General features: G+C 44.0%; 1 protein-coding gene across 3 annotated transcripts in view; it reads left to right on the forward strand.

Annotated features, from left to right (window-relative positions):
• Window positions 1–558: 558 nt before the first annotated feature.
• The window catches only part of ATL2 (atlastin GTPase 2), a 59,740-nt gene continuing 48,099 nt past the window's right edge, over window positions 559–12,199 (forward strand). Inside the window, exon 1 of one of the 3 annotated variants that reach the window (XM_066378477.1) lies at window positions 559–719. In XM_066378477.1, the coding sequence (XP_066234574.1) occupies window positions 602–719 (118 nt within the window). In that variant the 5' untranslated portion in view covers window positions 559–601. Of the gene's footprint in view, window positions 720–1,055; window positions 1,248–12,199 lie in introns of those variants that run through there. The other 2 variants (XM_066378475.1, XM_066378476.1) reach the window with 2 other exon arrangements.

A 12,199-nucleotide genomic window follows, 5' to 3' on the forward strand; every position in this document is an offset into this window, starting at 1 on the left:
AACCATAGGACGGTCTCTGGAGGAGAAGCAACATTAGGGACTTCTGCGAGGAAAGATCAAGAGGAAAAGCAGGGCACAAGCAATGGCTGGGCGGTGGGGCGGGGTGGTAGGAAGGGAGGAGGGAGAGAGCTGTGGAGAAGGAAGGTGTAAAAAGGAGAGAAGGAAAGGAGTGCGAAAGCGATCTCCTGTGCAGGGCACGAGTCAACGATTTTGGAGAAGAGCTGTCAAGAAAACTGGTTTCCTGAACTGGGAAGGAGGGACTTGATTCTAGGGAGATCCCTTCTGGGTTTATATAGACCAGCCCTGCGCTAAGGGGGTGTGGTACTGCGCTCAAGGATGTGGGGATGTGAGAGGGTGGCGGTGGAGGCGCAGCCCGATTTCTCCTAGAAGGGAAAAGCCAGGAAAAGCTGGCGGCTGGTGGGCACTGCGGAGGCGGAGCGAGGGTGCCGATGGGCGTGACAGGGGAGGGCGTGGGGAGGACAGGGAGGCGCTGGTTGAGGGCGGCGCTAGGACCTGTCCGCGCCCCGCCGGCTCCCGGGAGGTTGATAAAGCGGCGGCGGCGTTTGACGTCAGTGGGGAGTTAATTTTAAATCGGTACAAGATGGCGGAGGGGGACGAGGTAGCGCGGAGGCAGCGGCCGCACCCGGAGCTGCGACGCCGGCGGCAGACCAGCGAGTCAGACACCGCGGTTAACCACGTCTCGTCCACGACCCTCCTAGGTACGGGCCGGTGGGGCGCAGCCCGCGGGGCCCGGGTGGGGAAGGGGCGCTGGCCGCTGGGGCTCGCGGGCACCGGCCAGCGGCGGCGGGGTCGCCGTCCGCGGTTGGCTCGGCTCTCCTCCCGCCGCCGCGCCGGGCGTCCGGGCCTAGCTCCCGCCGCGCCCCGTGCTCCCGCCGCGCGCGGCCGGAGAGGGCGTCCCGGGCTGCAGCGCCCGCCGCTGTCGGGCGAGCGGGAGGCGCGCGTCTGCGCCCGGCCCGGCCCCCTGGCCGTCGGCCGCGTGGCTGGCGCTGCGTCCGCCCCGACCTGAGGGGGCGGCCTTGAGCCCGGGCAGAGGACAGGGGCGCGGGGAGGGCGGCGGCGGCGGGGTCCCGGACAGCGCCAGACGCTGCAGGGCGAGCTGTCACCCGCGGGCGCTCGCTGTCCTGTGCCCCTCGTGCGGAAAAGGAGGACGGGGTAACGGGGTGTGATGGGTCCCGCGGAGCAGGAGGTCGCAGAGCGCGCAGGGGGAGCCGACATCCCGCTGCCAGGTCGGAAAGCTCCCCAAACACCCTTCCAGGGCCGAGTCGCTGTCCGCAGGCAGGGCCGTACCCGGGCGCTCGCGTCCAGGGCCCCTCGGCCCCGAACCTATTCGCGCGGTTGCGCGTGACTAGGATGCGAGTCCAGGTTCAGTTGTCACACTGGGGTTATGATCACTCAGACCTTAGTAAGGCCCGATCTGGCCGAAAGTGCCCGGTGTGAAGTCACCTGATCCTTCGCTCCCGGGTTTTGCTGAATTGAGTTCCTACTGTATGTGTACCAGGAGCGCACTGCCCCCTCGGAGACGCTCTTGCGTTGGCAGCGGAGTGTTGTGTGTCCCTCTCGCTGATGGCAACCCTATTTTTAGGAATGTAGCATTTGATGTTTCGCTGTAGTGTGAATTGAACGCATGAAGTTCTGATTGAGAATTTTGATGGTACTTAAAGGTATGAAGTTTTTCTAAGGCTTAAAATAATAAAGGTTTACTGTTGGGTTAGTACGGAGTTTGTTAACTACACTAAATACGAACTTGTGTTTTTCAGAATGCTCACTTTCCAAAATCTGATTAAGATTTTGTGAGATGAAATATGAAACATTTTACTAAGATTTTAAGTATGAAGACTCCCTTTAATAGAAAAGTTTATGGGAAACATGGTTCGTAATTTATAGTAGCCCTTGGACATGTGGAGGTGATGACAAATTGTAGAGTTTTGTTGAGGGAAAAAGAACAGGAAGTAAAGGTGATTTTATTATTACCTGCCAGTCAAAGCACATGACAGAACTGTTTACACAGTAAAAATAAACAAAAAAGGAGCTGTCTTAGAGCTCTTCTGGTTGGAATTCTCAAGTAATTGTCTTGGAGTGCTCATGATTTGGTTAATTTACCTCTTTTGGACTCTGAGAGATATATGTGTGTGTCTGTCTATCTGTTTTTTTAAGGTAACCGTTTTAGATGTAGTTTCAAAGTGTTTTATGACTTGCCTAATCAGAAGCATAACTTTATGACTCAATCATGACTGTGAAGATGGTTTTTATGCTGTGGTACACTGAGAAGAGATGCAATTCTTAAGACTTGGTAAACAGGGCTTGCCATTTATTAAATGCTCCGTCTGCTACTCAGATTTTTAGTCTTTTTTTTTTTTTTCTTTCTGGAGTTAGACTTCACTTGATGGTCATTCCTAACAAGGGAATGCCTGAAACAGTCCCTTTCCCTGCTAATTTGCTCTGAATCACCTATCACTTCCTTAAAAAACCAAATAAATTTGTTAAGATTTGTGTTTAACATAAGAGCAAACAGGCTGTGAGTGAGTGGGGAGTCATCTGTTTTTTTTTGTTTTGTTTTTTTTTTAAATTTTATTCATTTTAGAGAGGAGAGAGAAAGGGAGAGAGAGAGAGACAGAGAGGGAGAGAGAGGAGAGAGAGACAGAGAGAGAAGGTGGGGAGGAGCTGGAAGCATCAACTCCCATATGTGCCTTGACCAGGCAAGCCCAGGGTTTCGAACCGGCAATCTCAGCATTTCCAGGTCAACGCTTTATCCACTGTGCCACCACAGGTCAGGCTGGACTCATCTGTTTTTGACTGTGGAAACTCTGTCACCCTCTGCTTTCTGGATAAGTTAGGTTGAAGAGCTAAGTAGGGGTGAATCCAATAGTTTAAGTCTTAGGAACGTGCTCCTTGTCTCTTTTAGGAGAAGAGCTTACTCCTTTTAGTAATGTAGGCTCTTTATAAAATATTAACACTCATTGTAATGACTGTAGGATGAGAGGAATATGTGGATGTGATTAAACCTATTCAGTCAAGTGTTTTGAAATCCTTTGAAATTCTCTTTTTGGATGAAGAAGGAGCTGTCTTACAGTAAAGAGGTATTTATTATAAGGAAAATAAACCATGGATTTAAAATGAGATTCTGGCCTTGCCCCAGTTGGATAGCTTTGCTGGTTAGAATGTTGTCCCAATATGCCAAGGTTATGGGTTCTATCCCCAGTCAGGGCACATACAAGAATCAACCAATGAATACATAAATTAGTAGAATAACAGATCGATATCTGTCTGTCTTCTTCCTCCTTCCTCCTTCCTTCCCCTTTCTCTCTAAATCTCTAAAATCAATCAACTAATATAAGTTTAAAATGAGATTCTGGCCTTAAGTCAAGTATACCTATTTTGGAATTCTCTTTTTATTTGCTACTATTTTATAACTTTAGGGTAAAGTTTTTGAATATTCACAAGTAAATGTAATTTGTTGAAATTGCTAGAATTTTTCCAAAACTGTGATTTGCCCCCCTCCCCTCATCTGTCTGATATTAAGCAGCTGCTGAGAGCAGCTACCTGGAAGACTGTCACCTAGTTTGATGTGGTAGTTCAAGACATATCTTTAATATTGTGACTCTTCCTAGCAATATGCATTTAAAAAATTGTTTATACTCTAGCAGAAGACCTGTTTGACACACAATTGTAAGCAAAGCCACTTGGCAGACTCAAATTTAAGAGCCAAAAAGGTAAGGAATGGGAATAGAAGTTAAATTTTTTTTGTAATGGTAATTTACAGCTTTACCAAAGGAGGTTTTCTCTGGGATGGGTGCTGGGAAACAGCTGTCTTTCTTTCTTTTTAAAAGTGTGATAATACTGTAGTCTGTCTGTGTAGCCATTTTAGGGTTTCAAAGTTCAGGTGTGTTGTTTCCTTTCTTGGTCATTATATAACTTAAGTAAGATAATTGGGAATGTAGAATACTGAGCTTGATTCCCCAATGAATACGTTACTGATGCAAGTTTCTTCTTACTTTTACTCTTTTTTCAGCACTCATAATGCAGAGGAATGGTTGAGGGCTTTCTCTAATAGCTTTAAAAATGGATAGCAGAAAAAAACAATAATCTGAAAATATGATGGCAGTAGGGTAACACTTGTTACTTACAGAAACACTTTAAACATCTTGCTTTGGTTTTATTTCTTAAAACCTTCCTGTGAGGGAATTAAGTTATTCCTGATGGAGGCAGTGATTGTGACTTGTCAACAATCTCAGAAACTACTCAGAGGCACTCTTACTGTTTCTTACCAGGCTTAGAGGAGGTAAGGAGGCCTTTTTTGCATTGAAAATTATCACGAGGCCCTGGCTGGTTGGCTCAGTGGTAGAGCATTGGCCTGGAGTGTGGAAATCCTGGGTTCGGCCTTATGCTTTTCCATCCCTCCCCCTTCTTCATCTTTCTCTCTTTTTCTTCTCCTCCTGCAGCCATGGCTCTAATGGTTTGAGCAAAGTTGGCCCCTGGTGCTGAGGATGGCTCCGTAGCCTTCCTCAGGTGCTAAAATGGCTTGGTTGCCGAGCAGTGGAGCAGTGGCCCAGACAGGCAGAGTATGGCCTGGTAGGGAGTTTGCCTGGTGGATACTGGTTGAGGTGCATGCTGCAGTCTGTCTCTGCCTCCCTGCCTCTCACTTAATAAAAGGAAGGAGGGAGGGAGGGAGGGAGGGAGGAAGGAAGGAAGGAAGGAAGGAAGGAAGGAAGGAAGGAAGGAAGGAAGGAAGGAAATAAAATTATCACATAGTTAGAGGTGATTGGGTAAAACTTTGAAGTCTGAAATTATACTAGTGAGAAGATTAGGGCAGTTAAAAAGTAAAGGCAGGGTGCAATGGATAAAGCGTCAGCTTGGAACACTGAGGTTGCCAGTTCAAAACCCCTGGCTTGCCCAGTCAAGGCACATATGAGAAGCAACTATGAGTTGATGCTTTCTGCTTCCCCTTCCACTCCCCCCTTTCTCTCTCCTCTTTAAAATCAATAAATAAAATCTTAAAAACAAAAAGTAAAGGCAAGGCAAGCTACTAAGTGGAGTGGAAAATTTAAAGGAAGGGAAATTTTGTAGAAAGAAGTACTGTAATAAAGTAGAACAATTGCTTGTTGTGGACATTGACAAGCATTAAGTATTCTTAAATGCGAAGCCAAGGTAACTTTTATTTTAGTGAGAGGAGGGGAGACAGAGACAGACTCCCACATGTGCCCTGACCAGGATCCACCAGGCAAGCCCATCTGGGGGCGCTGGTCTGCCCATCCTGGGCCGTTCCTCCTTTGCTCAGCAATGAAGCCATTGTTTTAGTGCCTGAGGCAGAGGCCTCAGAGCCATCCTCTGCACTGGAGGCCAACTCCCTTGAACCAATTGAGCTGGGGCTGTGGGAGTGGAAGAGAGAGAGAGAGAGAGAAGAAGGGGAAAAAGGGGTGGAGAAGCAATGGTCTCCTTGGAATCTAACCTGGGACATCCACACCCTGGGCCCATGTTCTACCACTGAGCCAACTGGCCCAGGTATGCCAAGGTAACTATTTTAAAAACCATTTTTCAAGTTATTGCTAAACACATCTTTGTGTGTTTGAGTGTACACATATTTGCTAAACTTGGGTAGACTTTTATAGAAATGTGTGTATATACCTGAAGTAGCCACTCTCACTCTTTACTCTGGAGCAAGTGGCCATAAGGTAGCTGGTTTTATGGGCAGATCATCTCTATGTGAAACAACTGTTAAGTCATGAGAGACTTATTTATGCATCTTATATACTCCCAAAGAGATAGTTTGCACTTCTGACTGACTTGGGGTTTAGTCTTTTAGGCAGTACAAGTAGGATATACGGGATTCCCTTGCTAACACACCAACTTAATAAAATTATTCATACAGTTTGTATTTCTATGGTTGGCATAAAAATAACTAGTAACTCTATTAACTTGGTGAAGTATGTAACTAATGTAAGATGCTTATCTAGGATCTCTAGTACATTTTATCTTTTTATTGCATAATAACAGATTGTGAGGGTAATTTTTTAAATTTTATTTTTTCATTTTTCTTAGGGGGGGGGAGAGAGAGAACACACGGGGGGGGGGGGGGAGCTGGAAGCGTTAACTCCCATATGTGCCTTGACCAGACAAGTGCAGAGTTTTGAACTGGCGACCTCAGCATTCTAGGTCCGTACTTTATCCACTGTGCCACCACAGGTCAGGTGGGGATAATTTTTTTAATGTAAAAGTTTTATTTGTTGATTTTAGAGAGAGAGATCCATGTATGTTTTGTGACCCAGGATCGAACCTACAACCTTTGCATATCGAGGAGATGCTCTAACCAATTGAACTAACTGGCTAGGGCCAGGGTAATGTGTTTCTTTAATCATAGAAAAGAAAGTTTATGGAAAATTAACAAGGAATCAAAAGTTGAGTGACTTCACTTAAATTCTCTGAGTCTTGTAGCCTTCACATATGGTGGTGATAATAATCCTCTTAACAGATGTGTTGTGGGAAACAAATGAGATGACAGGATAGAAGTGTGTTGTAAATCGTAAAGTTGACTGTGCTTAAGATCCAGTACTATATATGTAAAAATGTGCCACTTTGACTACTTGTGTTATTATTTATATGTATATATTTGCAGTCAGGAAGTATCTTCTAATTTGTTTTTCCTGTAATGTGAACAGAGGTTTAGTTTGGGCAAGGGTGGTAAGTAAATATTTAACTTTATCTGTAAAATAGTGATAATGTGTTCATGATTAGGGTTATTGTGAGTATTAAACGTGATAAAAGTGCTTAACCCAGTGGAAAACATTCTGTTGATGGTAGTTATTAACCACAACAGTGTGGTTATCTAAGATGAGACTTTGAACTAAAAATTAATTTGTAAAATAGGTGACTTGAAAGGACTTAGTTTAGTTTTTATAAGAAAAATATACATTCATGTTTCTGCTGTCTTATTTTATTTTATTTTTGCATTTTTCTGAAGCTGGAAACGGGGAGAGACAGTCAGACAGACTCCCGCATGCGCCCGACCGGGATCCACCTGGCACGCCCACCAGGGGCGATGCTCTGCCCACCAGGGGGCAATGCTTTGCCCCTCCGGGGCGTCGCTCTGCCGCGACCAGAGCCACTCTAGCGCCTGGGGCAGAGGCCAAGGAGCCATCCCCAGCGCCCGGGCCATCTTTGCTCCAATGGAGCCCTGGCTGCGGGAGGGGAAGAGAGAGACAGAGAGGAAAGGGGGGGGGGTGTGGAGAAGCAAATGGGCGCCTCTCCTATGTGCCCTGGCTGGGAACCGAACCCGGGTCCCCCACACGCCAGGCTGACGCTCCACCGCTGAGCCAACCGGCCAGGGCCTGCTGTCTTCATTTTAATAAACTCGTTTTAGAGAATCACTTAATCATGTGTCAGTGTATTCTTCTGAAATTGTTTATTTTAATTACAGGATTCAGTATGAATTAAGTCTTTAGTTAAGGTCATGGCAGTTTCCAAGTAGAGTGCTTTTCAAACAGTAAACGTGCAAAATCGAACTAGGATCTTTTATGCATAAGAATGCCTAAAAAATGACTGACTTGATACCACACTAATTGTGAATCACATAAAAAGGTTTTTTTCCCCCCTTGATGTAATCATTTACAGTCGAGTAATGGATAGTGATTAGAACATATTTTAACTAAAGACTTACTTTTGAGTTCTGTAAACTTTTTATGACCTTCAGAGTGGAGGCTTGGAATTTAATACTATCTCAGTAATAACATTTTTTCCCCTCCTGGTGGTTGATATCAACCGTAGCAAACTTGCAGGTCTTTAAACATTTTATTATTATTATTAAATAGATAATTTGTAAAGACAAACTTTAGAAGCTTTAAGCCTTTCTTACAGACACTCTTTAAAGGGGGGTGAAATTGACACACTAAAGCTGTTTTTCCTATATTTGAATGAATGGACTTATGAGATATTAAAAATTGGATTAGGTTCACTTTTATCAGAATGGGGTGATTTTTTAATTAAAGTCGGAGAGAGATTTTTTTTTTACCTATATCGATTAGACTTTATAGATTGTATTGTTCCATTAATCTTTCTAGTTATATGTAATATTATTTTTTTTATAAATAAATTTTACCCTTATTTTTAGATTTTTTTGAAGACAGTTATTAATCAGATGTTCAGATATTGTTTTCATCAGCAGTTTAATTTTAAAATAAATATGACTGTATAAACTGGCTATGTGGAATTTTTAGAGTTGAGAGGCTTTTTATTGCAGGAAAATGGCAGTGCACTTGGATATCGTTTCTCAAAAATGCTAAAGTAGATTAAAAGGTCAAGGGAAGGTTAACAATGTAGTTAATGTCAAATGTCTTACAATTGGATGACTTAAAAAAAATTTATTGATAGATTTTAGAGAGAGAGAGAGGAACATCAGTCTGTTCTTGTATGTGCCCTGACTGGGGATCGAACCTCTTGACTTTTGCGTATTGGGATGATGCTCCAACCAACTGAGCTGTCTGGCCAGGGCACAATTGGATGTTAAGATAGAAATTTACTGCCTTTACAGCTACACTTGTGATGGATTGAACAGGATTTGTGATCACAGCTCTTTACCTAATAGGAGTAATATGGTAATTCATACTTTGTTGTAAAAGTTTTGATTTTTTTTTAAAATTTGAAAAGTAATCTTTTTTTTATTATTCATTTTAGAGAGGGGAGAGGGAGGACCAGGGAGCAACTCCCCATAAGTGCCTTGAACAGGCAAGCACGGGGTTTCGAACTGCTGACCTCAGCTTTCCAGGTCGATGCTTTATCCACTGCGTCAGGCCAAAAGCAATAATCTTTGTAGACATTTGGAAAACACAAAATAAAAAGGAAGAATGTAAAAATTATTATCAACTACTGGTAACCACAGCTGACATTTTAATATAATCTACTTTACATCCCTTTTTAAATGCACAATTTTGATTTTTCCTAAATTGAGATCTTACTGTAATTTTGTAATTTACTTTTTCATTTCATGCATTTGTGATTAAATAATCTCTACAACATGATTTCCTAAGTAGCATTGTAGTATTATTTATCTAATCCTTCTTTTGGAGATAGGGTTATTTCTTGTGAATAATGCTGGATAAACATCTTTGTAGATAAATCTTGAACTTTAGGATGAGGTTATAAAAGTAGATTGCTGGGTCAAATGTAATGTATATTTTAAAGATTGAAGACACACATCAGCAAATCGATTCAGAAAGGTTGTATCCATTCTTTTTCCCATTAAGGTTAGGTTTGTGCTTTACAAAAACTGGGGGTCCTTGGGTTATGACATAGTTCCATTCCTACGACAGTGACATAACCTGAATTTCGTTAAAAGTTAAAACACACCCTAGCCTAAGTCACTTACCTATCCTAACACAGTTGTAAAATTATAATCTAGAGAACATAAAAATACAACTACCGTATTTCCCCATGTATAAGACGCACCTTAATTTTGGGGCCTGAAATTTAAAATGTATTACATAAAGTTATTGAACTCAAGTTTTGCTCATCATCAAATTCATACAACTCTTTTTTTTTTTTTTTTTTTCTTTTGTATTTTTCTGAAGCTGGAAACGGGGAGAGACAGTCAGACAGACTCCCGCATGCGCCTGACCGGAATCCACCTGGCACGCCCACCAGGGGCAACGCTCTGCCCACCAGGGGGCGATGCTCTGCCCCTCCGGGGCGTCGCTCTGCTGTGACCAGAGCCACTCTAGCGCCTGGGGCGGAGGCCAAGGAGCCATCCCCAGTGCCCGGGCCATCTTTGCTCCAATGGAGCCTTGGCTGCGGGAGGGGAAGAGAGAGACAGAGAGGAAGGAGGGGTGGGGGTGGAGAAGCAAATGGGCGCTTCTCCTATGTGCCCTGGCCGGGAATCGAACCCGGGTCCCCCACACGCCAGGCCGACGCTCTACCACTGAGCCAACCGGCCAGGGCTATACAACTCATCACTGTAAAAACTCCCATCGATTAGCTTATCCTCATCTTTGTCTGATGATGAATCACTGTCTTTATATATTGCCTCATCCTCAGTTCCATCTATGGCATTTGAAATGCCACACATCTTAAATGACTTGACAATGATCTAAATCTTGATATTATCCCAGGATCTTTTCACCCAGGTACAGACTTATCCTATGGTTGATTTCTTCACTCTTCCTGCTGGTGTCAAATTGTTCCCAGAAGACTTCATCCATTGATTCCATTCGTCTCTCCTGCCAGCTTTGAAGTGTTTGTTATTGCTGACATCAAGCAATTTTTCTTGTCTTATGCTGAACCATCTTTGTGGACACAGGAATTCCAATTGCCTTTTGCTCTTCAATCCATATCTTCAATTCCCTCTCTATATCAGGCCATTTTGCTGACTTTCCTCTCTTGGCCTTCTTCTGCCATGACGTTTTCAGTAGGATTTCTTCGTCCTGTAGCCAGTCTCGGATTGATTTCTCAGTTGGAGGAGGACCAAACTTATGTTCAGCAGCATGATTTCCATTCACTTTTGCAAACTGGATCACTTTTAACTTGAATTCAGCACTGTACAAAATTTTTTTCTGGGACATTTCTGGGCAGAACGTGGCAAAACAGAATCCACTGTAATATACCGGTAACAAGTACGAAACAATGAGTGCAAGGACAAGCGCGAAAAAGTGGGAAATACAAGTAAAAAATGTACAACCACTGTATAAGATGCAGCCAGTTTTTAGACCCCAAAGTTTTTGGAAAAGAGTGTGTCTCATACATGGGGAAATACGGTAAGCCATAGAAAAAGGAAAAGGACATAAATATACTGTACTATAGTAAAGAAAAAATGAGTGTAAAAAAAAAAATCCGTACCTTTATTCCTGTGATTGGCTTGCACACTGGAAGGGGCATTGCAAGGTGATAGAGAATGACCTATTCCAAGGACAAAGCTGGAGAGGCAGGAGAACCTGCAGAAGGAGCTAGAGATACTGGGTCAGATGAATCAGGATTGCCTAAGGAACGTGCAGGAGATGCTGGAGATGATTCTACCTGTACTACAGGTGTTTCATCTTGAGAAGCAGCTGATGTAGAGGGTACTGGATCTGTTGCAGGCCTCTCTACCTTCTTAAAGAATTGTTCCAGGCTAGTCTGGGGCTAGTTTGGAAGGTTGATGACTTCTTCTCTTCCAAAATCTGCCTGTAGCATTGCAAGGCATCTATAACAGCTCTGTAGACCTTACTGAATCTGTCATCACTGGGGTCCTCAGCCTGAAATTTTGCCAATCCATCCTCTCCCATAGAAAAACCTTCTGCCAAACCCTTGGTAGTACATCTCTTGGGTTCTGGAGTTTCTATCTCCTCCTCTTCAATCAGCTGCTTGTTCAGCTGAGTGAGGTCCTCAGCAGACAGCTCCTCTTCCATGTGATGCCAGTAGCTCTCTGACATCCATTGTGATGACTTTCATCTTTGAAGTACTACCATCTGAAGACTGACTTATGTTTAGGAGCCATGATAAGGACCAAAAAGTCATCTAATAAAGCAACACGAATGGAACAGTCACTTTTAACAGTCCAAAATGGTGTAGGTGAGTGTACTGGGGGACGCCAACTCCCTCATTCATGCTGTGTTACTGTGTATTCTTCCATCACGCACAACCAAACTAGTTTGCTCCTATAGTCCTAAGTATGACAATGCTAACGGTGTAAGCCAAAACATGTCTCAATTTTTTTTAAAGCGCAAGGTGGGGAGGTTGGGGGGCAGAGAGACAGACTCATGCATGCGCTGGACCTGTGATCCACCCAGCAAGCCCCCTACAGGGTGATGCTTTGCTCATTTGGGGCTGCTGCTCCATTGCTCAGCAACCTAGCTATTTCAGTGCCTGAGGCAGAGGCCATGGAGCCATCCTCAGTGCCTAGAACCAACCTGCTCATATCATTTGAGCCATGGCTGTGGGAAGGGAAAAGAGAGAGAGAGAGAAAGAGAAGGGGTGGGGGAAGGGTGGAGAAGCAGATGGTCACTTCTCCTGTGTACCCTGACTGGGAATTGAACCTGGGACTTCTACATGCTGGGCCTACGCTCTATTGCCCAGCGATGCTCTACTGCTGAGCCAGCTGATCAGGGCATATCTCAATTTTTAAAAGTTTTTATGAGAGTGTGCGTAAACTTGAAACATCCTATGCCTAGACTGTTATAACCCGAGGACCCCCTGTACCTTTGTTTACAAGTAGGTGTTG

The sequence above is a fragment of the Saccopteryx leptura genome, chromosome 3 (genome assembly GCF_036850995.1).
Source record: "Saccopteryx leptura isolate mSacLep1 chromosome 3, mSacLep1_pri_phased_curated, whole genome shotgun sequence".
Lineage (NCBI taxonomy): Eukaryota > Metazoa > Chordata > Mammalia > Chiroptera > Emballonuridae > Saccopteryx > Saccopteryx leptura.